Below are 26,892 nucleotides of genomic sequence, written 5' to 3'. Positions count from 1 at the left end.
TCAAGGCCCAGCATTGAAAATGGCTGTTCTAGTGCATTTTGATTCATGTGAAAATAACAGTAAAATAATTCTGTCTTTCACAGGCTCGCTGAAATGGAAAACAGAAATGGCTCATATGTGAATGAGAATATTTCTCCTAATGAGAGCATGTGAGCTGACACCTTTATTTGTTTTAATACTAATAAATTAAAAGAATAGCTGTGTTAGTATTTGGATTGTCACCAGGACAGATGGATAGATTGATAGATAGATTAATTTATTCATTCCAGAGGGAAATTCAACAATGATTCTATAAAACCCTGTGGAAATTGTTGGCTTTTTTTTTTCCAACATATTTGGACAAGCAAACAGTTGATAAATTTTGCATAAACATGACCTAAGCATCAGGTAAAAACATCAGATTTTTACGCAAGTTCTAAAAGTATACAATGAGAACCCAATTAAACAAATGTTAACCCAATAAAACAAAAATTTTTACTTGGTCATTAATTTATTGAGGAAAATGATCCACTGTTGCGTATCTCTGAGCGGTAAAAAGTATGTGAACCTCTAGGATTAGTCTGAAGGTGAAATTAGAGTCAGCTGTTTTCAGTCAACAGGATGACAATCAGGTGTGTGTGTGAGTGCCCTGTTTTATATAAAGAACAGGGATCTTGTAAGTGTATCATGGCACAAAGAAAAGAGTTTTCTGAGGACCTCAGAAAGAGAGTTGTTGATGCTCATCAGGCTGGAAAAGGTTACAAAACCATCTCTTAAGAGTTTGGACTCCACCAATTCACAATCAGACCTTTAGTTGCTTGAGGGTAACTTGTAAGCACCTAAAGGCCTCTCATATTGGCTAATGTTAATGTTCATGAGTCCATCAGGAGAACACTGGTGTGCATGGCAAGGTTGCAAGGAGAAAACCACTGCTCTCCAAAAAGAACATTGCTGCATCTTTGCAGTTTGCTAAAGATCATGGGGAGAAGTCAGACAGCTGTTGGAAAAATGTCTTGTGAATGGATGAGACCAAAATAGAATTTTTGGTATGAATGAGAAGCGTTATGTTTGGAGAAAGGAAAATGCTGCATTCCAGCATAAGAACCTTATCCTATCTGTGAAATATGCTGGTGGTAGTATCATTGTTTGGGCCTTTTTTGCTGCATCTGTACCAGGATGACTTGCCATCGTTGATGGAACAATAAATAAATAAACAGGACTGATCAACAGTTACAGGAAATGTTTAGTGGCAGTTATTGCTGAACGAGGGTAACACACCAGATACTGAAAGCAAAGGTTCACATACTTTTGCCACGCACAGATGTAATTCTGACCAAGTGTAATGTTTTTGTCTCATTTGTTCAACTGGATTCTCTTTATTTACTTTTAGTACTATTGTGAAAGTCTGATGATGGCTTAGCTCATATTAATGCAAAACTCTAGAAAATTCTAATGGATTCTATATGGTGGTAGTTGAACTATTCAAGTTAAAATATTGTCCAAGGAGACCGGATCAGTGCAAAATAGTGTCCCAGCACAGTGATGAGCTGTTGTACAGTGTGAATGCTCCTTTCTACAGTGGCGCTAAATGAGTCTTCTACTAAAGAAGTTCCACTGTTTAATCAGTAGGTCATGGAGGGGATGCTGTTTTTTGTCTAAAATGACTGAGAGTTTGAGTGTCCTCTTTTGCACCACTACCACAGAGCAGCCAAAGACCAAGCCAGACATCTTGATCGGTTTATTGCGTTTTTTTGAATCTCCAGCTCTGATGTTACCTCGCCAGCATACTGCTGCAACGAAGACTGTACTGGTTACCACAGACTGGTAGAAGATCTTTAAGAAAAAGAGCTTGCTCATATAGTAGAGTCTGCTCATCCCTTTCCTGTACACAGCCTCTGAGTTGACCTTGTAGTCCAGCTTGTTGTCAAGATGTCCACCAAGGTATCTGTAAATGTGTCAACCTGCTGAACATCCTGACCTATGATGGTATTGGTGCTGGTTGTGGTCCTTTTCCTCCTGTAGTACACCACCATCTCCTTGGTTTTGACCACATTGAGGAGCAGTCTATCTGACAGCTAGTCAGTTCCTGCTTCTTTTTGTTCAGCAGTTATTTTCTTCATGTCCTTGGTAATCCAGGGTTTGTTATTAGGAAAACAACACACCCTCCTGACTGGAACTGTAGTGTCCTTGCTGAAATTGATGTAGTCTGTCATGTTTTTAATGTCTTCCCCTACTGGGTCACATAACACTTCCGAGCCTGTGGTCCCCTGTGGGGATGGGGGCTGCAGACATTCTTTGCCATGCCAAGGAAGCTTCTGCATTCACCTTATAAATGTTTGCTCTCAATCAATAATATATTTTGCTTACATTCTTATTCAAGTCATATTCACTTTTAATCATCTCTGCTTATAGTAGATGTAAAATTCCGAGGTAAATCCAGAAGTGAAGATAGATCTTTAATGTGACCTTATAACAAACAATTCAAAAGAATTCATTAGAAAAATTTATTAAAATGGAAAAAAAAACCTACAACCCCATGGGTGCATAAATATGCACACCCTCCCAATTAATACTTTGTGCAGGCACTCTTTGCATTCAATACTTTAGTAAGTCTTGATCAGCTTTTCACACTTGGATTGGTTGCAATTTTCTCCCAGACTTCCTGGCTAGCGCTATCTTGTTCAAATTGCCAGGGGGTCTTTTCTGCACGGTCATGTCATTCCACAGATTTTCTGTTGGATAGAGGTCTTGATGTGCAAGTGTGCTTTGGCTCTTCCATGTTGGAAGGTAAAATTCCTCTTCTTCATCTTTGTGATACCTGGGATTTGTGCAATCTTTCCCATCTGTAATATATTGCCAGAAGCTTGTGGACACCTGACCCATATGTGCTTATTGAACATCCCAGTCCAGATTTGGCCTCCCTTTTGTTGCTACAACAACCTCAACTCAACTGCAGGCCACTTAGCTGCTTCCACACCATTCTTGGAAAACCATATATTTATAGGCCTTGCTTTGTACACATTGGCATTGTCATGCTGGACCAAGTTTGAGCTAGGACTTTAAGTTCCACAAGCCAATATACTATCTCCGCCATGCTTAACCGATGAGCTTGTATGTTTTGGATCACGAGCAGATCCTTTCTTTTTCCACACTTTGGCCTTTCCATCACTTTGGTAAAGGTTAATCTTGGTTCCAGAACTTTTGTGGCTGATCTCTGTATTTCTTTACGAAATCCAATCTGGCCTTCCAGTTCTTATGGTACCTTATATTTACTTTTATTCATTTAGCAGACACTTTCATCCACAGCGACTTACAAATGAGAAAATACAAGCAAAAGACATGGTGTGGCCTCTGTATTTCTGCTTTGCATGTTTTCTTTGAACGGTGGATTATGATACCTTTACACCTACCCTGTGGAGGTTGTTGGTAATGTTACAGACCGTCACTTTACCATTTTTCTTCACAAGTCTGTTTCTGTCTTCAATTGCTGTTTTAATTGGCTCACCTCTTCGACTTCTGGATGTACACCAGTGGTTTCATTGTTTTTCCGGACATTCCAAATGGTTGTATAGGCTATGTCCAATGCTTGTGCAATGGCTTTGATTGATTTGAGCCCAGGGTAGACATTCAGAGCTATTAATTGTTTAAACAGTCAGTCTAACAGGAAACACCTGGTCAACAAGAAACACCTATCAGTCACATGTTCAAGTACTTTTGATCACTTGAAAATTGGATGGGTTCAAACAAAAGGTGCCATGTTCTAAGTTGTTTAACACATCTAGATGTTAATATCAGGAAATTAAAGCTGAAATTCTGGTCTAATGTCTCCTATTTATCTTTTGATCTCAAACCCAAATTTCTTCAGTGTATCACAAAAATATTAGAATTGGCCTTGCCATTCCAGTACTTTTGGAGGGGACTGTATGCACTCTGTTTTTTATTGTATTACAGCGCCCTCCATTAATATTAGCACCCTTGGTAAATATGAGCAAAGAAGTCTGTGAAAAATTGTCTTTTATTGTTTAGCCTTTTGATCTTTTTTCCAAAAAATATCACGAAAATACTCTGCTCTCATGAATATCAAACAATAAATGTTGCACCCACCAATTCTACAAAGTTTTATGTTTAGTATAAAACTGACAATATGTCATCTTTTTTTTATTATTATTTTTTTTTTTTTTTACTGAAAATGTATTTTTTGATAGGCCAAAAAAAGTATGCACTTGTTTTTACATGGAAATCGGGCCTTATATTGGTACCAAGCATTGTTCAAATACAGAAGACATGTTTATGTTGAAATATTCAAGTTTTTCTGTATATTAAAGATACAAATGTATCTTCTCTTTTTTTTAAACTTCTAAATGTAAACTATGTTTTCTGGTTATTGTAGGGATGATGAGCATCTACTGATCCAACACTACTGCCAGAGTCTTAATCAGGGCTCCCCCTTAAACCATCCACAGAGCCCAGCACAGATCCTCATTTCAATGGAGACTGAAGAAAAGGGGGAACTTGAGAGAGTTCTCAATGATTTAGAGCAGGAGAATAGGTTTGAACATTTTTAAATCTCTATTCAAGAGCATAGATACTTGTTACACCATTGTAGGCCAATTAATTATCATTGTCAATGTTTTAGGAGGCTACAGGCAGAATATGATCGACTTAAAAAGGCCCATGACCACAAGGGGTTTTCACCTCTTCCTTCACCTCCACCAATGCTACCTGTTTCACCCCAGAATCGTGATGCTGAGCTCATTGCTGAGGCAAAACTTCTGAGACAACACAAGGGTCGCTTAGAGGCAAGAATGCAAATTCTGGAAGACCATAACAAGCAGCTTGAGTCTCAGCTTAAGAGGCTTAGACAGCTACTAGAGCAGGTGGGTAGGACATGACCTTAAAATTATTTTTGCAAATTAAGTTAATAAGTTTCATATTTGTTTAAAATGCAATTTATACATCAAATTCACAATATGGCCAAATGTATGTGGACACCTCTCCATCATAGTCATATGTGGAAGTTGGAAGTACACCATTTTCTAAAATGTCTTCGTATGATGTAGAAGGAAGATTTCCCTTCATTGAAACTAAGGGGCCTATCCCACTTTTGTTCCAGTATGACAATGACCCTGTGCACTTACCAAGCTCTTCAAGAACATGGTTTGCCAAGGTCATTGCATTAGAACATGAGTAGCCAGTACACAGCTCTGACCTCATCCCAACTATACACAGTTGCGATGAACTGGAACTCTGACTGAGCCTTCTCGCCCAATATCAGATCTTTCCCTCAGCGACGTTCTTGTGTCTAAAAGGGCACAAATCCCTATAGTCGCATTACAAAATCTAGGGGAAAGCCTTCCCAAAAGAGTGGAGGCTCACATAGCAGCAGAAGGGGGACCAAGTCCATATTAATACTAATGGTTTTGAAATGGAATGTTCAAGGACAGATTTGAGTGTGATGGTGAGGTGGCTGCAATCTTTTGGCCATATAGTGTAAATTGCATTATATCAGTAAGTCATACCAAAAAACTTCAAGCTTGTCTTTGTTCATATGTTGATGACTCTTATAAATAATTTAATGTAATTTACGTTTTTGCAGCTTTGAATATATTGCTTGCAGTGTGTTAAGTCAATCTGAATTGCAGTATTACACCTGGAGAGAGAATTAATCAGAGAAAATGTCATTTAAATTTTATTTTATTTTATTATTGTCCTTTCCTGGTCGCTCAGTTGGTGGACTGCCTCTTATATGCATATTCTTTCCATTTATTAACAGTGGATTAATGGTGTTTATGAAGATGTATTAAGACTTGAGATATGTGGTTGTGCATCCTCGTATGTGAAATAAGTCAACAATAAAGGAGAAAAAAATGGGTGGGGAGTTCAAAGAGTCCATGTGTGGTGAATGGTCAAAGCGCTTCAGCCTTAATGGGAGTGTTAATTTTTCTTCACTAAAAACAGAGATTACTGGCTGAGGGACCGTGTTAGTCCCTCAGTCAGATAGAGAGTGACTGGGGAGACAGGGGAGATTTGCGTGGTGCACAAGACTCCCTTTGTGTAACAGAATGCTGATTGCAAAGGCAGTTTATAGCTTACAGTTCACAACAGTCAAACTATGCACAGACAACTATCCGCCCAGATGTGGATGGTCTAACTTGAGTTATTTCAGTTCATGGTGTACAGGAGAGGAAAACAGCTGATGTTTTCCGATCATTGTTCTAGATTGGCTAGAATTGAAGGAATGACAGTGTAGTGCTTTTAGAAGCCATCCAACGAGGTTTAAACCACAGCTGTTTTGCCTTGCGTTGAGAATGAAAGTGAAAACCAAGCAAATGAACAAATCATTGTTGCTGGGTGGAATTAGTCTTTGCAAGGACCTCAATACAAGAGGTCATTTTCATGCTTTACTGATGTGTATTAGGTTGCATCCATCCATTTTACTGTGACACTACAATAACAAAAGGGAGCTATCTATTTGTAAATGTATAGTACCTACACTGTTTACCTCTTCTCTAGCTAAAATCATTATAAGAACTCATTTTTAGTCTCTCAGAATCTTGTGGCAAATCCCCTAAAGAATATTTCAAATAAATGCAAACAATATTTTATAAACTCCACTTAGAGCGAATACATTTTATATGTATTGGTCATTTGCTATTTGAATTTGTTTCACACTGCTGATCAAAGAGCTGAAAAGTAACAAACATCAGCTTAGTGTAGGATGTGACGGGGCTGAAGACTCTTCATACGCTTAAGACCTCAGCGGAAAGTTGCTCAGTACCCGTTACTTACTATTTGCTATGAATAAACTTGCGATAAGTCATTACCTCTCCTTTCCTCTGTTCACTTTCATACATGCTGTACTACACATAGATTCAGAGTTACCCTGTGTAGCTTACAACCACAGTCAGAGCTACAATTTTCAGTTCTCCAAAGCTGTGATACTTATTTTCTTCTCTTCTGTTTTCTCCTGCCTTGAGTACCTGTTCCATTCTCTGTGAGAGCATTGGATGTGACTTGCTAAATTGAATCGCTGAGTGCCACTTAGCTTGATAGCTAACACCCTGGCTCTTGCAACCAAGCTACCAGTACCGTCAGGGACAGGGTGATCTGTGTCTCCAATGGTCTAATTCTGGTGACTGCCAGTAATATAGATTCCAGTGGACTGCAAGGTACTCAGCCCAAACCCCCCACTGAGCTATGCCAATGCATGTCTGCACCATGGAGTCTACCCAAATCCCCTGGAGCCAGAAGATGGCAATTTTCTATGTGCCTGCTGTCTCATTATTGACCATCTGTGAGATGCAGTCCAAGACTCTGAAGACCCCGTGTTGAATGTGTAGCTATACCAGCTCACAGACGCAACAGGGTTCCCTAACCTACCCTAAAAATGGCAGTGTCTTTTTTGGTATATGACGTGGTCATGCAGTCATCCACAATGAATATGCACTTTTGCCAGACGATGTGTCACAGTCAGTGGTACACTGCCTCATTGTTGTGTGCAGACACACTGACGACTGGCTGACTAGATCTTATGGCATGATTTCCACTTACAGGAAACTTGGTTAATTATACAGCTAACACTGGAATAGCCATTTCCAACAGTTTCTCCATTACAGAGCAGTTTGAAATCTTGCTTTTAACAGCAGGACACTTGCAGGATCCTGGGTTTCAGCTTTTGCATGTTAAAGTTATCAGAAGTTGTTCATGCCATGACTGGTTCAGTCATTGGACCTGTATGATGCTTACTTCCATGTCCCCATTATCCATGGAAACGCGGGTACTTCTTGAGGTTTGCAGTCATGGAACAGGCATACCAGATCCTGCTCTTTGGGTTATCTCAAACTGATCAACGCATGGATGTTCTTGAGATGCATATGCATGTCTCCCTGTCATCTCTTACGGGCAGAGGTGTTAGTATTCTCCCATACTTAGACAGCCGGCTCATCTTTTCCTCCACCATACAGCATACATGATCTCCTCGCACACATCTTCAAGCTTGGTCCAAGAGTAGACTTGCATAATAACTTCCTAACACTAAGGTGATTAGATACCCCCATTTTTTTTTCCAGCCCCGTTAAATTTAGCAGACATAAAGAAAACTTGTTTTCTATCTTTCTAAATTCTCAGAAGTCACCATAGAAGGCCAGGAGGGGGAAGGGGGAGGTACATTTCCAAATGTGAGTGATATTAGGGCCTTCAGTTCTTCTTCTGTTTTTGTGCATATCTCATACTAAATTGTTTCAGAAATTAAAACAAAGGCAACCTTAGTAAGCACAAAATGCAGTTTTTAAATGGTAATGCTATTTCCTTATCCAATACCAACTGGGCCTGTGTGATAATGTATTTGTTTCCCTATTCACTAATTCCTCAAATCTATGAAACTGCATTCATAATGGGGTTCAGCTGGACTAGACACAACCCTCCCTGATTACCGCAAACCCTGTTCAATCACATCAACACTTATATAGAACTTTTTTTAACAGCATAAAGTTGGTTAAAAGATCATACCCCATGACACACTATGCCAAAAGTGAAAGAAATTCCAGAAATGATGAGGAAGAAGGTGATTGAAATACATCAGCCTGGGAAGAAAGCTATTTCAGGCCTCTCTTGCATGAATAAAGGTCACTGTTCATGACTCCACTATCAGAAAGACACTGAACAAAAATGGCATCCATTTTGTGGTGAGGCAAAAACCACTGCCAACCCAGAACATTAAAGCTCGTCTGAATTTTGCCAAAACACACCTTGATGATCCTCAATCCTTTTGGGAGAATGTTCTGTGGATTGATGAGTTGAAAGTGGAACTCTTTGGAAGACAGGGGTCCTGTTACATCTGGTGTAAACCAAACACGGAATTCCACAAAAAGAAAAATAGAACATCTTACCTACGGTCAAGCATGGTGGTGGGAGTGTGATGGTGTGGGGATGCTTTGCTGCTTCAGGGCCTGGACAACGCAATAATTGAGGGAAACATGAATTCTGCTCTCTACCAGAAAATCGTAAAGTCTGTAAGTTGAAACTCAAGCGCAACTGGTTTATGCAGCAAGACAATGATCCAACGCATAGGATTAAGTCCTAGTCCTAGAAGTAAGGGAAAGACTGATCTCCAGTTATCGCTTCTATAGGTAGCACAACCAGATTTTAAATATAAGAGGGCAGTTAGTTTTTCCACATGGGTGATATGTGTTGGATAACTTTTGCTTCAAATAAAAAAAAAATCTAATAAATTACTGTATAGTGTCTACTCACTCAGGTTGCCTTTGTTTTCTGTTGTATTTTGTTTGAATATCTAAAACTTTTTAGTATGAGATATACCCACAACCATACTTTAATTCATGTATTTAAGCCGCAGGAAATAAAAACATAGATTGAAGGAGGGGGTACTTTTATTTTTCCCATGACTGTATGAGTGTGTCTGACCCCTTGTGAATATGGTCTGTGTGATCTGATGGGTATTGGGCTTGTAGGGTCTGTTCAGCCAGAATTGGGCTATCAGCAACACTTGCATAGTTGTGGCCATGTGCGGTGAGGCCAGGCTGGTATCATATCTCTTGCATAGTTTGTTGAATGCTCTTTTTCTAGTCATGACTGCACTTCCTCTGTCAGTAAAACCAATTGACATGCGTCTTGCATCTCTGTGTTGTGGATCCCTGTGTTTGGCAGTGGCCAACAGTGAAACCAGATTGAACGTGTAAGGGTGTAAGTTGACCCACTGTTCAGATGTTAAGCGAGTTCTTAGTTTTAACACTGAGTAAACCATGTAACCAAATCTATGAAATGCTCCCCATGACATTAAATGGCTTTAATTTTACACAGCTACATGTCTAGACAATCAGACAGACTACTTGATCCCTGAAGGAAAATTTGTTGTAACAGTAAACAAGAAATGACAAGGACGGAGACAACGCACAGAAAACACAGATTACAGTTCCCATATGGAAGTAAACGAAGTAAAAATTAGATTTAAAAAAAAAAATGCACATTTTCATACCGCTCAGTGAAGGTATCGTTCACCGGTCTATAGTCCCAACTCCTGCCTTTCACTTACACAGCCCACTACAACAAAGTCATTCGAAAATTTCTGTAAATAACACGTACTCGATTTGTGCTTAAAATCTGAGGTGTACAGTGTGAATAATAATTTCCAAAAGTTACAAATAGCACTAAAAACAACACTGAGCCACACAAAAAAAAATGGCTAATTTAAAACACTAGACTCAAGACTAGTGACTATTAGAAAGACCAAAAACTAAAACACACTACACAGAGCTGCTGCAACTAGCATGGCAGCTCTTTAATGTTATCAGACTTTTTTTTTGCAATACATGGGGGCACCAAAAAAAACACTGAACAATAATGCAGAAGATATTTGACATTTTGTAGGGTTCTGACAGCTTAGAGTGATGTGTGTCTGTTTAATGTGTCAGAAATCAGTTGCTGTAATGGAGCATAATTTTAAGAGACATTATGTCATCCACTTGTGCTAAATGAGCCCAAAAGGTGAAGCAGTTGGCAAGCATGCGATTCACCTACCCTTTGTGTTAACTAATTAAATCCAAGAAAATGCTACAAGGGCTCAAATTACAGTTCAGAAGGGAAAATCTTTTGTGCAGTTAATTGATCTACCAATTGCAACATAAAAGATCATGCAGCTTCATAATAAGGAAAAAATGTGATCTCAGTGACTTTGTCCATGGCATGAGTGCAAAAACAAAGGTGTGGGGAATGTTTCCTTGGCACACACTGTGCCCCTTAATACCAGTCGAGCATTGTTTGATTGCCACAATATTTGAGTATTGTTGCCGACCACTTGCATTTATTTATGGCCACAGCTTAGCAGTTACTTCAAGTACGATAATGGTTCCGTGAAACACAAGTGAGTTCAGTGTACTTCAGTGGCCTGACCATTCACCAGATTTGAATGGGAGATTCCCCTTAATGGATGTGCAACTGATTGCGTCAGTTATGATGCCATCATGTCAGCATGGACCAGAATCTCAAAGGAATGTTTCCAACACCTTGTGGAATCCATGCTACAAATAGTTAAGGCTGTTCTGAGAGCAAAGAGGGTTCTCCCAGTATTGTATTGTGTTCCTACTATGTAAAGTGATTGTATAAAGATATACTATAAAGATATACAGTCCCCTCTGGAAGTCTTAGAACAGCAAGGTCAATTCTATTGTTTTTGCTATACTTTCAAGACATTTGGGTTGGAGATTGAAAGATGAGTATGAGATGATAGATCAGAATTTCAGCTTTCATTTCCTCCTATTTACATGTAGATGTGTTAAACAACTTAGAACATGACACCCTTTGTTTGAACCTACCAATTTTTTCAAGTGATAAAAAATATTGGAACATGTGATGTTTCTTGCTGCCCGGGTGTGCCCTGTTAAATTGATTGCTTAAAGATTTAATAGCTCTGAATGTCTACTCTTGGTTTGAGCTCTAGGTTTCACCTGTAAAGACTGCATTTGTTAAAAAGGATAAACCAACATGAAGACCAGAGAGCTATCTATGGGAGAAAAGCAGCCTTTTTAAAGCTGTAATCAGAGAGAAAATCTATCAGTCATTGCACAAGCATTGGGCATGACCAGTAAAATAATTGGAATATCCTGAAAAAGTAAGAAATCACTGATATACTAACAGCCAGTCATGGAACAGGTCGGCCAAGGAAAACAACAGCAATTGGTAACAGAAACATTATGAAAGCTGTGAAGAAAACCCCCAAAAGAACAGTTGGTGACATCACCAGCAACCTTCACAGCACAGGGGTGAAGGTATCACAGTCCACCATTCGAAGAAAACTTCAAGTGCAGAAATATAGAGGCCATACCACAAGATGCAAACCACTCATGAGCAGTGAGAATTAGAAGGCCAGATTGGAATTCGTAAAGAAATACTAGAAGAAATAATAAGAGATCAGCCAAAAAAGTTCTGTAATCAAGATTAACCTCCACCAAAGTGATAAAAAGGCCAAAGTGTGGAGAAAGAAAGGATCTGCTCATGATCCAAAACATAGAAGCTCATCTGCCAAGCATGGTGGAGGTAGTGTCATGGCTTGCATGGCTGCTTCTGTAATGGGCTCACTAATCTTTATTGATGATGTAACTCATGATGAAGTCACAAGTTGTCATGCAGAAATCTGTCTTGCAATTTACAGAGAATTGCACCTAATCTAATTGGGAGGAACTTCATCATGCATCAAGACAATGACCCAAAAAGCACTGCCAACACAACAAAGGACTTCATCATCGAGGGAAAAGTGGAAGGTTTTAGACTGGCCAAGTCAATAACCAGACCTTAACCCAGCTGAACATGCAGTTCTGTCTGTTCCTATACTTTTGCTCACCTAGAAATTGGGTACTCTGCTACCAAAGGTTTAACACATCTAGGTGTAAATATCAGTAAATTAAAGCTGAAATTCTGATATGATCCATCATCTCTATCATGTTTGAGATCTTTTGAGCGCAAACCCAAATGTCTTCAGTGTATAGAAAAAACAATAGAATTGGCCTTACTATACACACACGCACACACACACCAAAGTTTTTCACACCTGGATTTTTGCCATCTTCAGGTCTCTCCACAGGTGTTCTTTTGGCTGGGTGAATTGAGGACATTCAGAGACTTGTCCCGAAGCCACTTCAATGTTGTCTTCAACGTATGCTTGTTGTGGTTGTCGTGCTGAATGGTCAAACTTGGTACCAGTCTGAGGACATGTGCATTCTGGAGCAGATTTTCTTCAAGGGCCTTCTGTATTTGATGCATTCATCCTTCCCTCAATTCTGATCAGTCTCTTTGTCCCTGCTGCTCAGAAGCACCCCCATGCTTCACCATAGCGATGGTGTTTACTGTTTCATGAGAAGAGTCATTTAAGGGTCAGCTGTATCCTTTTATTCAGGCGTGATTTCCATCTAGCCAGTCCACCAATAAGGCCTGATTTATGTAGTATTGCTGAGAGCTGTACTGAAGCTCTGTGGCCATTGGATTCTTGGTCTTTCATTTCACAATGATGGAGCCAACTGCCATCTGGGAACATTCAAACCTTTTAGAAATAGTTGTATACCCTTGTCCAGATCCTATGTCTCAACACAAAACGATCATGAATATGTATGGAGAGTTACTTGGAATTCATGGCTTGGTTGTTGGTCTGACATCTACTGTGAATTGTGGGACCTTACACACATGTTCCTCTAAATCATGTTCAATCAAATTTGCCACAGGTGGACTCTAGTCAAGTTCTAGAGACATCTCAGGACAATCAAAGCAAACAGGATGCACCTAAGCTCAATTTCGAGTGCCTTAGCCAAGAGTCAGAATACTTCAGTTTTTTATTTTTAATTAACTGAGCTACTGAGATCATTAACCCTTGTGCGTCAATTAAAAAACATTACACATAGGTCCATAGATCATCAGTTCTAATCATAATTACCAAACATTCATTCATTTACTGAATTGTAACCCTTTAAATGCTGGTTTGTTTACATAATTCCACAGATGATTTTTTATGGGGGGAAAAAAGAAAAATAGCAATTATTTTCCATATACTAAATGCTAAGCAGATTCTTCCTTTGATTATTAGTCTTTGATACGTCAATGATTAACAACAGCATTTATTTTGATGCATTCTTTTTTTTTTCTTTTTTTTTTTTTGCCATGTCAGATTTAAAAATAAATAAATAAAAACAAAACAAAAAACTACCACTCGGGTCCATAAAGGACAAAAATGTTCATGTCAAAAAACTGTCATAGAAATATTATATGTTAATATCCACTTTCACTGACTTGGATTTTTTTACCAGCATCAGATCTTATCATAATGACCAAACATTCATTCGTTTTCAGAAATGTATCCCTTTAAACACTGGTTTCTTTATATAATGCAAAAATCTTCAAAGCTCAGTGACCTTCTTTGATCCATATACATGGTGGGATTTGTGATCTCCACTACAATATCATTTCTTTCTTTCAAACTGTTCACATACGTTTACAGTACAGACGTACAAACCACAACTCTGATATCCGTACAAACTCCCACACGATTATATCTGCATCGTTTATTCCGTCGGTCTGCGGCGCTCTAGAGCACAGCAGAATCAGAAAAAAGGAAACACATGTATTTTCCCCAGAAGCTAAACCTGAGAAAATACTACACATTTCAGAAAAGAAAAAAAAAAATTCAATGTTTTGAAACCTTGTCAACAAAATAAAAGCCTATTAACACAGAATGTATTATTTTATGCTTAAACGTCACTGGGAATAAATATTTCAGTTTGAATGGGTTTCAACAGGGACATTTTTGTCCTTAAGGTCCTGGGTGTAACTAGTTTAAAATAGATTTATGCAAGCAAATGAGGTTGTAATATTTAAATTCCAAAAAATTCACACCTTTTTCAAAAACTTATGCTGTTTTCGTTAACACAGACAAAACGATGACAAAAATGTCCATAAGGACGCACAAGGGTTAACTGAAACGCTCTTGACCTCTGTCTGCATGATTGCACTAGTGTAACATTATTGGCTGGTTGGATAATTGCATGAATGTGCAGGTGCACAGGTCTTCTTATTAAAGTGGTCAGAGAGTGTATATACTAAACGTTGCTAAACACCCATCTCCTTGGTTAATGAATCTGGTTCCTTCTTTACTTATGTCCTAGCCACAGGCTGAGTCCAAGGTGAATGGCACTGCCCTGTCATCTCCCTCTACTGCCTCCCAGAGATCTGACACCAGCCTGGCCTCACTGCATGTGGCCACAAGCCAAACCACAGAGACTATGGGTAAATCTCCCTACCAACTTTGAAATTAAGTAGTTTATTAAATAAGATTTAATGTCAGTCTGCTATATATTAAACAAGCGGATTAATATACATGTAAAAAAAAAAAAAAATCACATTAAAAAGTAATTTATGTAGAATGGGTAACAATTACAAATGATTAGGAGACTTTACACTTCACTGTATGTATGTATTAAGAATATATTCAAGTGTGTCTCCAGTAAACATGTCAATATGATTAATATATGGATGTTTTAGGAGACTGTTTCTTATTAGTGAGGTTGAATATATTGTGCAACCATGACATATATTATGTCGTTTTGTACTATTTATTGTAATACTTGGCTTACAAACCAGGCTGGTCTCAAGAATGTACTTCCATGCAAATTTAAGTTAATAAAAAAAAAAGCAGTTATTAAAAACTGCTTCATTTATTTTCTATGTTAAAAAGGGATGTTTTTATGTAATATAGTTTTATTGGACAAATCTATTGGTACTGAAATGTTCTTGTTTCTTTCTTTATTCTTTTTTTAAAAACCTATTTCCACATTTTAAAATGCAAAACAAAATGACTAAAACAGGTTGAAACTATTTCAATGTGAGCTTAATTTGCATCATTTACCATACACTGGGTGTTCCACAGGCAGCTACATGAGGCAGCCTCCTAGGATCAGTCTTAAATATGTTTTCTGAGCGATTGTTTGTTGATTTCTGACGTTCTCAATGAACACTACATAATTACCAAATGAAACTGTTTTTATGTTCATGCATGTCTAGTGCAGTATTTGTTCCTTCCTCTTCTTCTTTTTCTTCTCCTTCATATTATTATTAGTAGTTATAATAGTAATAACGTTTATTATCGGAATCTGTGCATGTGTTTGATACATGAGACGCTCCTAGTACAATAAAAAAGTGAGAAAACACAAAGGAAACAATTCATGTTACAAGTTTTAATCTTTTTAAATCAGTTGTGACGTTCTCGTTACATGTGAATGAATGACTATTTGGACAATCAGTTTATCCCAGTTGGCTTTATGATGGCGATACAGCACACCATTTTACATTTTTGCCCATATCTTGTGAACCGTTCCTAGTCCTAGGGACAAATTCCTTTTCCATCTGATTCCTTAGGTGATACTTAGACCTTAGTTAAGTGTTCACAGAAGAGGTGGGTCTTTAGCTGTTTTTTTGAAAATAGTAACAGATTTTGCTGTCTGATTTGAAGTCGAAAGTGCATTCCACCACTGAGGGACAGTCAGTTTGAAGGTCCTGGAAAGGGACCTCATGCCTCGCAGAGTAGGCACTATCAGGCATCAGTCGTTAACTGATCGCAGATTGCGTGAGGGAACATAAACCTCAAGGATAGTGTTGAGGTAGTGAGGTACTGTTCCAGACAAGGTCTTGTACGTTCGCATGAATGCCTTGAATTTGATGTGGTCAGCTACAGGAAGCCAGTGGAGGGGGAAGAAGAGGGGTGTGACATGGGTTCTTTTGGGCTGGTTGAAAACAAGGCATACTGCTGTATTCTGAGGCATCTGAAGGGGTTTGATGGAGCTGGCTGGGAGGCCTGAGAGTAGTGCATTGCAATAGTCCAGTTTTGAGGCAATGAGCCTGGACTAGTAGCTGTGTAGCCTGTTCAGTGATACAAGGTCTGAATTTCTTGATGTTGTTCAGAATGAACCTACAGGACCATGCGGTTGTTGAAATGTGATCTGTAACGGTCAAGTTGTCATCGAAAAACCCCAAGCTCTCTGGCTGTCCTGGTTAACTCGAGTGTGGTTGAGCTGAGCTGTACGGTGAAGTTGTGGTTGATTGAGGGGGAGGGTGGGATGAAAAGAAGTTCAGTTTTTGCCAAGTTGAGCTTAAGGTGGTGTTCCCTCATCCAGTTCAAGATTTCAGACAGGCAAGCAGAGATGTGTGCTGAGATGGATGGGTCTTCAGGCTAGAAGGACAAATAGAGCTGGGTGTCATCAGCATAGCAGTCATATGAGAAGCCATGAGGCTCAATCACAGGCCCCAGAGATGTAATATCAATAGAAAAGAGCAGTGGACCCAGAACTGACCCCTGTGGAATCCCAGTTGTGAGTTGCTGAGTTTCAGAAACCCCTCACCTCCACAATACCTTAAAGGATCTGTCTGAGAGATAGGATTCCACCCAGCACAGAGCCAGTTATGCCTAGGCTGGAGAGAGTTGACAGGAGGATCTGATGATTCACAGCGTCAAAAGGAGTAGAGAGGTTGACTAGGATGAAGACAAATGATCTTGAGGTTGATCTTGCGAGCCGTAAGGCTATAGTGACGGAAAGCAGAGCAGTCTCCGTGGAGTGATTGCTTTTGAAGACAGATTGCTTGGTGTCCAGGAGGTTGTTCTGTGTGAGAAAAGCGGAGAGCTGATTAAAAACAGTGTTTCAAGGGTTTTGGATCGAAAATGGAGGAGGGAAACAGATCTGTAGTTGTGAACAGCTGCAGGGTTAATCATCTAACCTATTTATTCCTGCACGGAAACCTTTAGTGAGGATGTGCGCTGATTCTGAAAGTTATTACTCTCGTGGCCTTTGACAGTAATACCTTATAGTGATGATGCAATATTTCTTAGCAGGGTAACAAATTCAGCAAGTTTAGGGACTCGTGAGCAAATGGAAAAAAAATATATAAGTTAATAAAATATTTATACATTCAAATATTTAAATTAATAAAACATGGATTACAGTTTTGGATTATGGACATGGGTACGTGAGGGTACAGGTAATGATGATCAATTCACGAGATAGGTGGTGTGAATACAAATGCACAGCAGCATGATGATCTGCAAAGTTTGTTATATAAACCTTGTATGAAAGCATGGTACATTAAAGTGGACTCCTTGGGGGAAAAAAACAGTCTCTGTCCTTTGTGTTGGCGGTAGTGTGGTGAGCTGTTTAGACAAAAGAAGGTTTATTAGATTTCACAGTCTCTGTTTTATGACTTGAGGGGTAACACAGGTCATGGTGAGCTAGCCTTTTGTCCGGTCATTCCTGGTGTTGGTTTCATTCAACATTAAGAACGCAGGTGGTTGATCTGAAAAGATGGCAGCACGTACTCGAGTAGGTGATCATAAAAATAAGATCCAGAAAGGTGTTTGCAGAGTCTGTGTCCTTTTAGAAGGTGGTATGGAGATGGATTTTTTCCACCTTGTTCCAGGATAGGGTTTATTTCCTGACTCGCTTGTGGCCTTCCCGGGGGTGATTAATCACCGTGCAGCGATATCCTGCCAGATGGCTTCTTTAACAAGGACCGTTAGTGTGACTTTAAGATGGCACTTATCTGTAGCCACATTAGCTGGACGCCATCCTGTGAGCAAATCTCTGACTTATTGTTTGACTGTTTGGGAGGGTGGGTTTGGATTCCCCTCAGTGGAATGTGGCTCATGTTCTGCGATCATCTTTGTTGCCTGGTTCTCCAAGGTCCTGCATGGCTTTAGCAGTAGAGATGCATACAATCTAATTGGAAGGAACTTCATTATGCAACAGGGGAATGACCAAAAACACAGCTTCAATAAAGGACTTCATCGGGGGGGAAAGGAAAGTTTTAGACCGGCCAGTCAGTCACCAGACCTTAAAACAAATGAGCACGTAGTTCACCTCCTGAAGAGGAGACTGAAGGGAGAAACCTCCCAAAACAAACAACAATTGAAAGAGCCTGCAATACAAATCTGGAAAGCCATCAGAAAAGAAGAATGCCACAGTTCCATGCTGTCAGTGGGTCGCTGGCTTGATGCAGTTATTGCAAGCAAAGGGATATGCAAACTGAATGTTAACGTTAACATATTTACATTGATTTCCTTTAAGACTATGCATTCCAATGCTTTTGCTCACCTAAAAAGTCTGTGATCTGCCACATAATATGCCATGTTCTAAGTTGATTAACCTTTAGAAGTAAATATGAGGAAAATAAAGCTGTAATTCTGCTCGATCATCATATTCATCTTTTGATCCCAACCCTGAACATATTAACTGTATAGCCAAAAAAAAAAAAAACAAAGAATTGGCCTTGGTGTATCAGTACTTTTGGAGGGGACTATATGTTGTAAATTTGTCTTGTAAATACTTTTGTGAAGTAGTCCTAGGATGTTTGTCCTGTCTTCACAAAATTTGTCAAATGACTCGGGACAGTCTGCAAGTGGATTTTTGATAATGACATGGTTACTTAAAAACATGCACGTGATTGGCCAAACAAGTTTTAGTAGGGTTGATAGGGTTACCAATGAGCACTCGTCACAAGAATGTTAGGTCTTTCTGTTTACCTACTAGTAACTGATGCTATTTCACTCAAACTGGCCACTTTGTAATTCAGTCTTTGCACTTTAAAACACGCATGTCTCTTATAAAAACAATCATAACTCCTAAGGTGTATAGTGTGCAACTCATTTCTCCTACTTCTATGGCTTATGCCATTAAAAAAATTGCCTTTTGGAGCCCTGCCAACTCAAATTTCTGACAGTCTGCAGTTATATTACCAGTTAGAACAGATTTGCACCACATATGAAAGGTGTATTCAGGACTAGATTCTGAGGTAAAATGCTATGGTTGGGTCACCTGCCAATCAACCATTGAGAGGTAAAGCTTAATTTAAACAGCTATAATACAGGATTTATTAGAGGTATTTACACAAAACTCGAAAGGCATATTCCATAGTAGATTCTGGAGTCTGTTTGCAAAGGTTGGGGTGTGGGCACCCTTAGAGGGCGAGGTTAAGTTGGAATGCCAGATACCCTAAGTCTGAGTGAGATGAAACATCCTAGAAGCCACATGCTTTTTTATAGCAATTACCTGTCAATGCCCTTACAATCACTCTGCATTTTCTTCAGGAAATAACCTACACTTTTCCACTGTGGCTTCCCACTAGATTTTGGAACGTGACTGTATGGGGTTACCCATTCATAAAAGGACATTCTAGACAATTGTGTGGTTCCAACGTCATGGCAACAGTATGGGGAAGGCCCATTAATAAGCGATCTCATCTTTTGGCCATGTCCGAAACTGTGATGTGTTCACAAACTTTTGTAGGTGACCAAATGACCTTAAATGACCCTTTTTTTTTTTTTTTTTTTTTTATAAATCCCATCACCCATAACTTTCGAACCACTCAACATCAAATCATCTTCCTTCTTTGTGCAGATTCCATGGAAGGTGCCAAGTGTTCTTGATGTAAATAATTTGCCAAATAGAAAATTGGCCATTTTTAAATAAAAATAAAGTCTACATAAAATCGGATTTTTTTTTTTGTATTTGTAATATTTATCAGATAGATATTTAATATTCTGTTCACCAGCAACACCCAGCAAATCTGCCAAACAGGAAATGAGGCCATATCTCATTTTAACACTTGGTGGTGCTATAATATGGGATTTTTTGTTTGTTTGTTTTTTCCCATTATTGTTGAAGTGTTTTGTTTTAGAATCATAAATCTTTTTTGTTCCTTGGAAGCTTCCAAGACCACTTGATGTAAATACTCACCAGTGTATTTGTATTCATTGTACATTGTATTTCCTGAAAGTCCACAGCCTTCAATTTGTGTCCAGTTCTTCCCACTTTTGGCTCAGGCCATCGTCAGGTGAAGATGCACAAACATTCAATGGATTTTTGATATTTAAAGGCGTTCGCCCCTAGCATGCAAACCAAGTTTGCAGTGAAGGTGCAAAACTGGAAGCGAGGTCATAGTTTGAAGGGGCACAAAAGAGTTCGCAAAATCATGTACAAATTACATCTACACATCAAACACAAATCCATCAGTGAGACTTAAAACTTTTGAACACTTATTGGTATTGTAGCGAAAGACACAAGGCAGCGCACAGACACATTAGTGTTTAGTGCATGTTTTATTTACAAAACAACAAAAAAGACAGCATGAAGGGAAGGGATAAAGGCGGTGAATGACGTGTCAGGGTCGGTCTGGTGATCCCTCTTCCCAGCTGAGATTGTGAGGGGGTAAACATTCACGGAGGTGGGCAGCCAGGGCAACCACAGAGTAAGCTGTTTTAGTCTGAGAAGACTGCTCTGTGGATGTCTCCTAGATGGTAGAGAGCCGCCACTGCAACCAGTGATCACCGCCTTTCCGCCACGCTCTTATGCCGTCCAAAACACTAGGGGTGCTGAAAGGGAACTGTCCTTTCAGCACCCCAGCAGCAGTCGTACGAGGAGTGTCATTCCTCTTTTGAGCGCATACCCTCGGTACAACGTCACAATGTACAAGTTTGTAAACCTGTGGCAAAACCCTCAGGCCATACATAGCCTTTCCTACTAGAACGTTGAGAAAAACAAAGCGAACTGAGCTTTGAAACTTGTCCATTGCATGAAAACCATTTTAATACATAATCTCAGTGTTTCCAAGCACTACAAACACTATCAATGTTGATAAACAGCATGCACTCAACACAGTTCCAATTCATATATAATACTTTAGCCCTTTAGTCAATTTGTTGTCGAAAGAAATGCATGTTTTACACAAAGGGCTGTTACAGTAGTTGGCTACTAGGTGGCAGTCAAAGACCGCAAATGAGTCAAGTCAGACAACAATCGGTGTCAAGTGGGTTTTTATTGTACATTAAAACAAAATGTTTCTCCAGGACCATGGTGCAACACACAACAATACAACAGTATAGTACTCAAGCCTACAAAATGTTCAAATGTACAACAGTGTACAGCGAGTGCAGGACAATAAATACACAGGGCAATAGATACATAGTACAATGCATGGTGACTTTATAGGTAAAAAGAACGAGTGTTGTGTGGGGGAGCTATTACAACAATGGACTATAAAGTGCTGTGTTATGTAGTGTAACAGCAATAAATGTAGTCTCGTAAATGAAAAGTGTAATGCACTTTAGTGTGAAGTGGAGGTGTGCAGTGGTATCGAGTCACACTGGGTTAGGTGTTTTGCGAGGGGCTTTGTAGATGAAGCGGTTATTGTACGAGGTGGGTACAACGGTGGGTAAAGAGACACGGATGATCTTTTCAGCTGTACTAGCAACTTGCTATAGTGTCTTGAGGTCAGAAACCATTTAGTTCCAGGACCACACAGTGAGAAAGCTGGTCAGGAAGCTCTCTATAGAAGGTGGTGAGGAAGGGAGAGGGAAGGCCGGCTCTCATCAGCCTCTGCAAGTGGTGGAGGCACTGCTTGGCATTTCTTGGCTAGGCAGGTTGTGTTGAAAGTCCAAGACAGGTCCTCTGTCATGTGCGCACCCGGAAACCACTTGTTTCACATTAATCCCTGGGTTCTCACAAACAAAAAAGCCTCAAGAACCATTTACCTTTGCTAATTTGCACAATATGCAAAACAGACTTTTGCGAACAGATCGTAGTATTTTGACCAAACTTCACCAAATTGGCGTCAAATCGATATGTCTTTATTGCATATCTGTTGTGAAGTAAGATTACAGTGAAACTTCTTTTAATTCCAGCAAAGTTTGAAATCCAAAAGTTATGAAAAACATGGAATATCGCCACACATCAGTTCTAGTGGGGCTTGAATTGATTGGATGGATTTACACAAGGCATATTCAGGATAAAGTTCTGAGGATGTCTGTGAAGTTTGGGGAATGGTCTTCCGTAGGGAGTGGAGTTAAATTCAAATAACTGTTTCAAATAACTGCGTCTTTGTGCTTTTTCCTCTAGGAAACTTCAAGTAACTGACGCAAGCTCACTTATTGGCTACTGGGGGTGCTCTATTCATGTTTTCACAACTCAAGTGTATAGTGAAACTTCATATAATTCCTGACTCATTGGCTCATGTAAAAAAAATTATTATTATTTTTTTTTTTTTAATGTGCCTTTTGCACCATTTAGCACTGTCCACACTAAAATAATTTATATTACTTTTTGCATACTAGTTTTAGGATTTTTCATATCTTCATAAAGTTAGTGTGAAAATACTCGGGAGAGTCTGACCTGCAGTGCTTATGCTATGCAAAACATGTTGACATTCTTTAACATTTTGCTCGCTATATGCCAACCAATCATTGCTAGGCTTAGTTTGAATCATGTTTCTGGGATACATTATTAGCCCTGACAGGGTGCTCATGGACTAGTGCCAGTTTAAATTCGGGACTGGTTGAATTGATTCACGTGAAAATTGAAAGTCATTCAGCTTTCAGCAGGCATCAGTGGTCTCTTTGTTTTTACATATCATTAAAATAAAGCTCATTCATTAGCAATTAAATGTTCTAATCTAATGGCTATTGTCACAACATATTGTCAGTCACCATATTCCTGATCACACACACCTGGACTCACATTCACACCGTATACACTCTCTAAACTTGCAAACAGCACAAAGTTTTGCTCCGTGTAGCGTATTCTCCTGACATTATTATTATTATTATTAGCCTTATTATTTTGATTGTACATCTAGTTTTTGATTCTTGTTTCCTGGGTAATGTTTTTGCTCTTATCTATCCTAGTCTGTTTGGTCATCACTGGAACTTTGCTTGTGTTTTCTGACCAATTTTTGCTTTGTGTTTTTTGAATTGCTAAAATAAAGCATTTTAACCTGCAGCTGTCTCTGACAGAATACTTGGATGCAGCAGGTATGCTTGGATTGGCAACAGGATTTAGTGACCCAAGGCTGCCGTGTTGTGTTGGTGAGCACCAGCAGCAGCTAGCTCTGATAAACACCAAGCTAGCTCAGCTAACTACCGCACTGATGGCTCCATTAGTTGCACCAGTGTCACACATTCACTGTGCTTCTCCACTCATCGCTCGTCTGGACAAATACTCCGGTGATCCCACCCAGTGCAAGGGGTTCATAGTTCTACCTTTATTTTTCAAGTCAAGATGGAGTCTCAGAGAGAGTTTGTGCAGTTCATCAACCTGCACACTATAAGGTGCTAACCTGGGCAACAACCAATTGCTGGTCTGGTCTCACTGTTGAGATGATCAGGTATCCCCAAATTCACTTATCCACCTTTTAATCCAAGTTTTGAGTGGTACTTGGATTTCCTTAGATGCACACCCATAAATCTCAGATCTGCTCGGCTATCTGCCTGCCCCTCATTGACCATATGATGGTGCCATCGAGCTCATGGCAGGCACCACTCCCCTCTTGCATTTGAATTTAGCCCCTCTCTGCCACATAATGCTAGGCTATGGAGGAGTGCATTGATAAAGCACTGAAACAAGGATATATTCATCCTTTGACCTCACCTTGCATTTATCCTTGAATGGATTACCGCGGACTAAATCAGATCACAGTGAATACTGTTACCCATCACGGCTGGTAACTAAGTTGGACCTGCAAAGTGCTGATAACTTCATCCGTATCTGTGAAGGAGATGTGTAGAAAACTGCCTTTAGCACCACCTCTGGCCACTTTAATAACTTCATAATACCATATGGGCTGTCTTGTGCTTCTCACTGTTCCAGTGTGTTATTAATGATGTGCTACGCACATGTTTGGCAAGTTTGTAATTGCCTACCTAGATGATATTCTGATTTATTCACCATCCAAGCCAATTCATGCAACCCATGTTAAGCAGGTTCTGACTCACCTCCTAGAAAACCAGCTCTTCATGAAAGTAGGGAAGTGTGAATTTCACATTTCCAGTATCTTGTTTCTGGGATGTATTTTTAATCCTGACAAGGTGCTCATGGACCAAAGTAAAGTCGTGGATGTCAAAAAATACTCCTACAAAATAGTGTACATACAATTATATACTGATTGTTCACTTACATGGCATGCTCAAAGCCTGTGCTCTACAGTTTACAACAGAGGATGTACTTTTTGAGAAGGCTTAGACTTTATGGTGTTAGTAGTGTTTAGCAGCACAACTCACCATTTAACACATACACGTATTCATAAACATATATACTTAGTGCTATTTAATATCTTAATTGCAGATTGAATAAATGAATTATTATACCGGTTCAGACTGTTGTGTTTGGGTTTTTCTTCACAGCTCTCACAATGTTTCTTGCAATGTTTCATCAGCTGTTGTTATTTTCAGTGGCCAACCCATTTGGTGTCTGCTCAATGCACCAGTGGTTTCTTTCTTTTTCAGGACATTCCAAATGGTTGTATTGGCTATGCGTAATGTTTGGCCAGTGCCTCTGATTGATTGTCCCTCTTTTCTCAGCATCAAAATGGCTTGCTTTTCCCCTATAGACAGCTCTCTGATCTTTATGTTGGCTTATCCTTTTTAACAACAAATGCAGTCTCCACAGGTGAAACTGAAGGCTACAACCTTTTGTAGGCTACAACCATTTGATCTCAAACTCGAATTTCTTCAGACTACAGCAGAAACAAATGATTCATTCAAAATATTCATATTGGGATCATTGCTTTCAAGATAATCCTTATATCAAAGCCTTATGTTGAACTGAAACCAATATTTACTCATTGGGAACTTTTAAGTCTTAGAACTCTTTTTGTATTATTATTATTATTATTATTTCAGTATCATGGTTGCATCGCTTCTATTGATCATTAAACAGTATCTCTTCAGTAACTCTGGTGACCTGGGTTCTGTATGTTGTGTATGTCAGGTGGTGATGAGTGGTCCAGTGCCTTCCAGGATCCAGGCAGTGGGCTAGTGGAAGTAACTGAGCAACTAAATAAATATTTTCCTCATGGCCAAGGTAAGGCTTTGTGATCTCTTTGAATTACACAAATACTAGACAGTGATTTCTAAAAATGTAAAAGGAGAGCAAACTCACCTTCAATTACCAAACAAACAGATTTTCCCTAATTTTCTTATTTCATTCTGTTGTCTGTTTGAAAAGTGGATTTGGTGTCATTTCTACATTGTGTTGGTAAAAAAAAAAAAAAAGTGGATCAGGTCCAAAAAGGATCTGATCAGGTCCATAAAGACTGTTCCAGTGGGAAGAAAACCTATTTCTTCCCGCTTGAGAAGTCGTTATGGACCTGATCAGATCCTTTTTGGACCTGATCCACTGGTAATTAAAGCTTACACAGCAAAAATGTACTTTTGCGGCCTTAATCTTTCGACTCTGCACATGCAGGGCAAGCTTATTGCCAATTCTAGCAGTTCTCCCACCCTTTTGCTGAGGTGATCATAAGGAAAAAGTCTTATCAGGAAAGCAAAAGTGGAAAGAAATACAGTCCCCTATGAAACTATTGGAACGGCAAGACCAAGTATTTGTTTTTGGTGTAAACTGAAGACATTTATGTTTGAGATCAAAAGATGAATCTGAGCAGAGTTTAGAATTTCAACTTTTACTTCCTGTTATTTATATGTAGGTGTGTTAAATGACATAGAACATAGTACATTTCCTATAAGACCACCAATAGTTGTTGGCAAGCAAAAATATTGGTCACTGTCAAGCATCAGAAACAATGAATGTTCTGGGTATTGAGTGATAATGGCAAATATATGTGTAGATGATGTAATTAGTACCTTTAGCTCTAGTATTTTGACCTACCTCAAATGTGCAATAAATCTTACTATACGACAAATATGTATATACATCGAAAGTATTTTTAAAATGTCATGGGACAGGCAACACAATAATGATTCAAATTTGATTGAGCCCAATTCTAGTCCAACAACCTCCAAATCCTACAATTTAGGAACAAAATTGAAAATCAGATCAAATGCTCTGGTTATTTTTAAAGATGTTGTGTAAGATAGTTGCATAGTACGCATCATCGATTAATTTCTCTTGCAGTTGTTCTGCTTTCATTCTGCAAGATCAGTTTTGCATTTTTTAAAAAAAATTTTCCATTGACATTGATTAGTGAAATCATTTTTATGTATGTGATTGTAGAACTTGTTCTTGAATGAAGTTATTGAAAGATTGCGTTAGCTTGAAAAAAAAAAACGTATCAAAAATATTCTTCTACGGGGTGTTCAGGGGAATTTATCGAAATGTATTTTGTTTTTGTCTTTTGCTTTTTGGGTTAAGTCTGTAATGTATAAAGATTTCTCTTTCTTTTTTCCCTCTTTGTCTAAGGAACTGGACAGCTAAACCCATAACAGGTTAGTATATTATGCAAACAGTGCTGTGCTAAAACTAGCTCGCTACTTGCTTCTCTGTTTTCTTCTTCTATCCTCAAATTAAACACTGAATTGTTTATATGACATGCTTATGTATATCATATAATCTAAAAAAAACAAAACAAAAAGTTTTTGAATAAAAG

General features: G+C 39.0%; 1 protein-coding gene across 7 annotated transcripts in view; it reads left to right on the top strand.

Annotated features, from left to right (window-relative positions):
* dmd (dystrophin) overlaps window positions 1-26,892 on the top strand; it is a 241,529-nt gene that overhangs the window by 212,009 nt on the left and 2,628 nt on the right. For 3 of the 7 annotated variants that reach the window (XM_017457520.3, XM_053675991.1, XM_053675992.1), the window contains 6 exons: window positions 84-149; window positions 4,370-4,528; window positions 4,616-4,856; window positions 14,643-14,763; window positions 25,278-25,370; window positions 26,706-26,731. In XM_017457520.3, coding sequence (XP_017313009.1) covers window positions 84-149; window positions 4,370-4,528; window positions 4,616-4,856; window positions 14,643-14,763; window positions 25,278-25,370; window positions 26,706-26,728 — 703 coding nt within the window. In that variant the 3' untranslated portion in view covers window positions 26,729-26,731. The remainder of the gene's footprint in view (window positions 1-83; window positions 150-4,369; window positions 4,529-4,615; window positions 4,857-14,642; window positions 14,764-25,277; window positions 25,371-26,705; window positions 26,732-26,892) is intronic. The other 4 variants (XM_017457528.3, XR_008393479.1, XM_053675989.1 and 1 more) reach the window with 4 other exon arrangements.

The sequence above is a fragment of the Ictalurus punctatus genome, chromosome 26 (genome assembly GCF_001660625.3).
Source record: "Ictalurus punctatus breed USDA103 chromosome 26, Coco_2.0, whole genome shotgun sequence".
Lineage (NCBI taxonomy): Eukaryota > Metazoa > Chordata > Actinopteri > Siluriformes > Ictaluridae > Ictalurus > Ictalurus punctatus.
The sequence above is the reverse complement of the archived record's forward strand: the minus strand, read 5'-3'. Positions and strand labels throughout refer to the sequence as shown.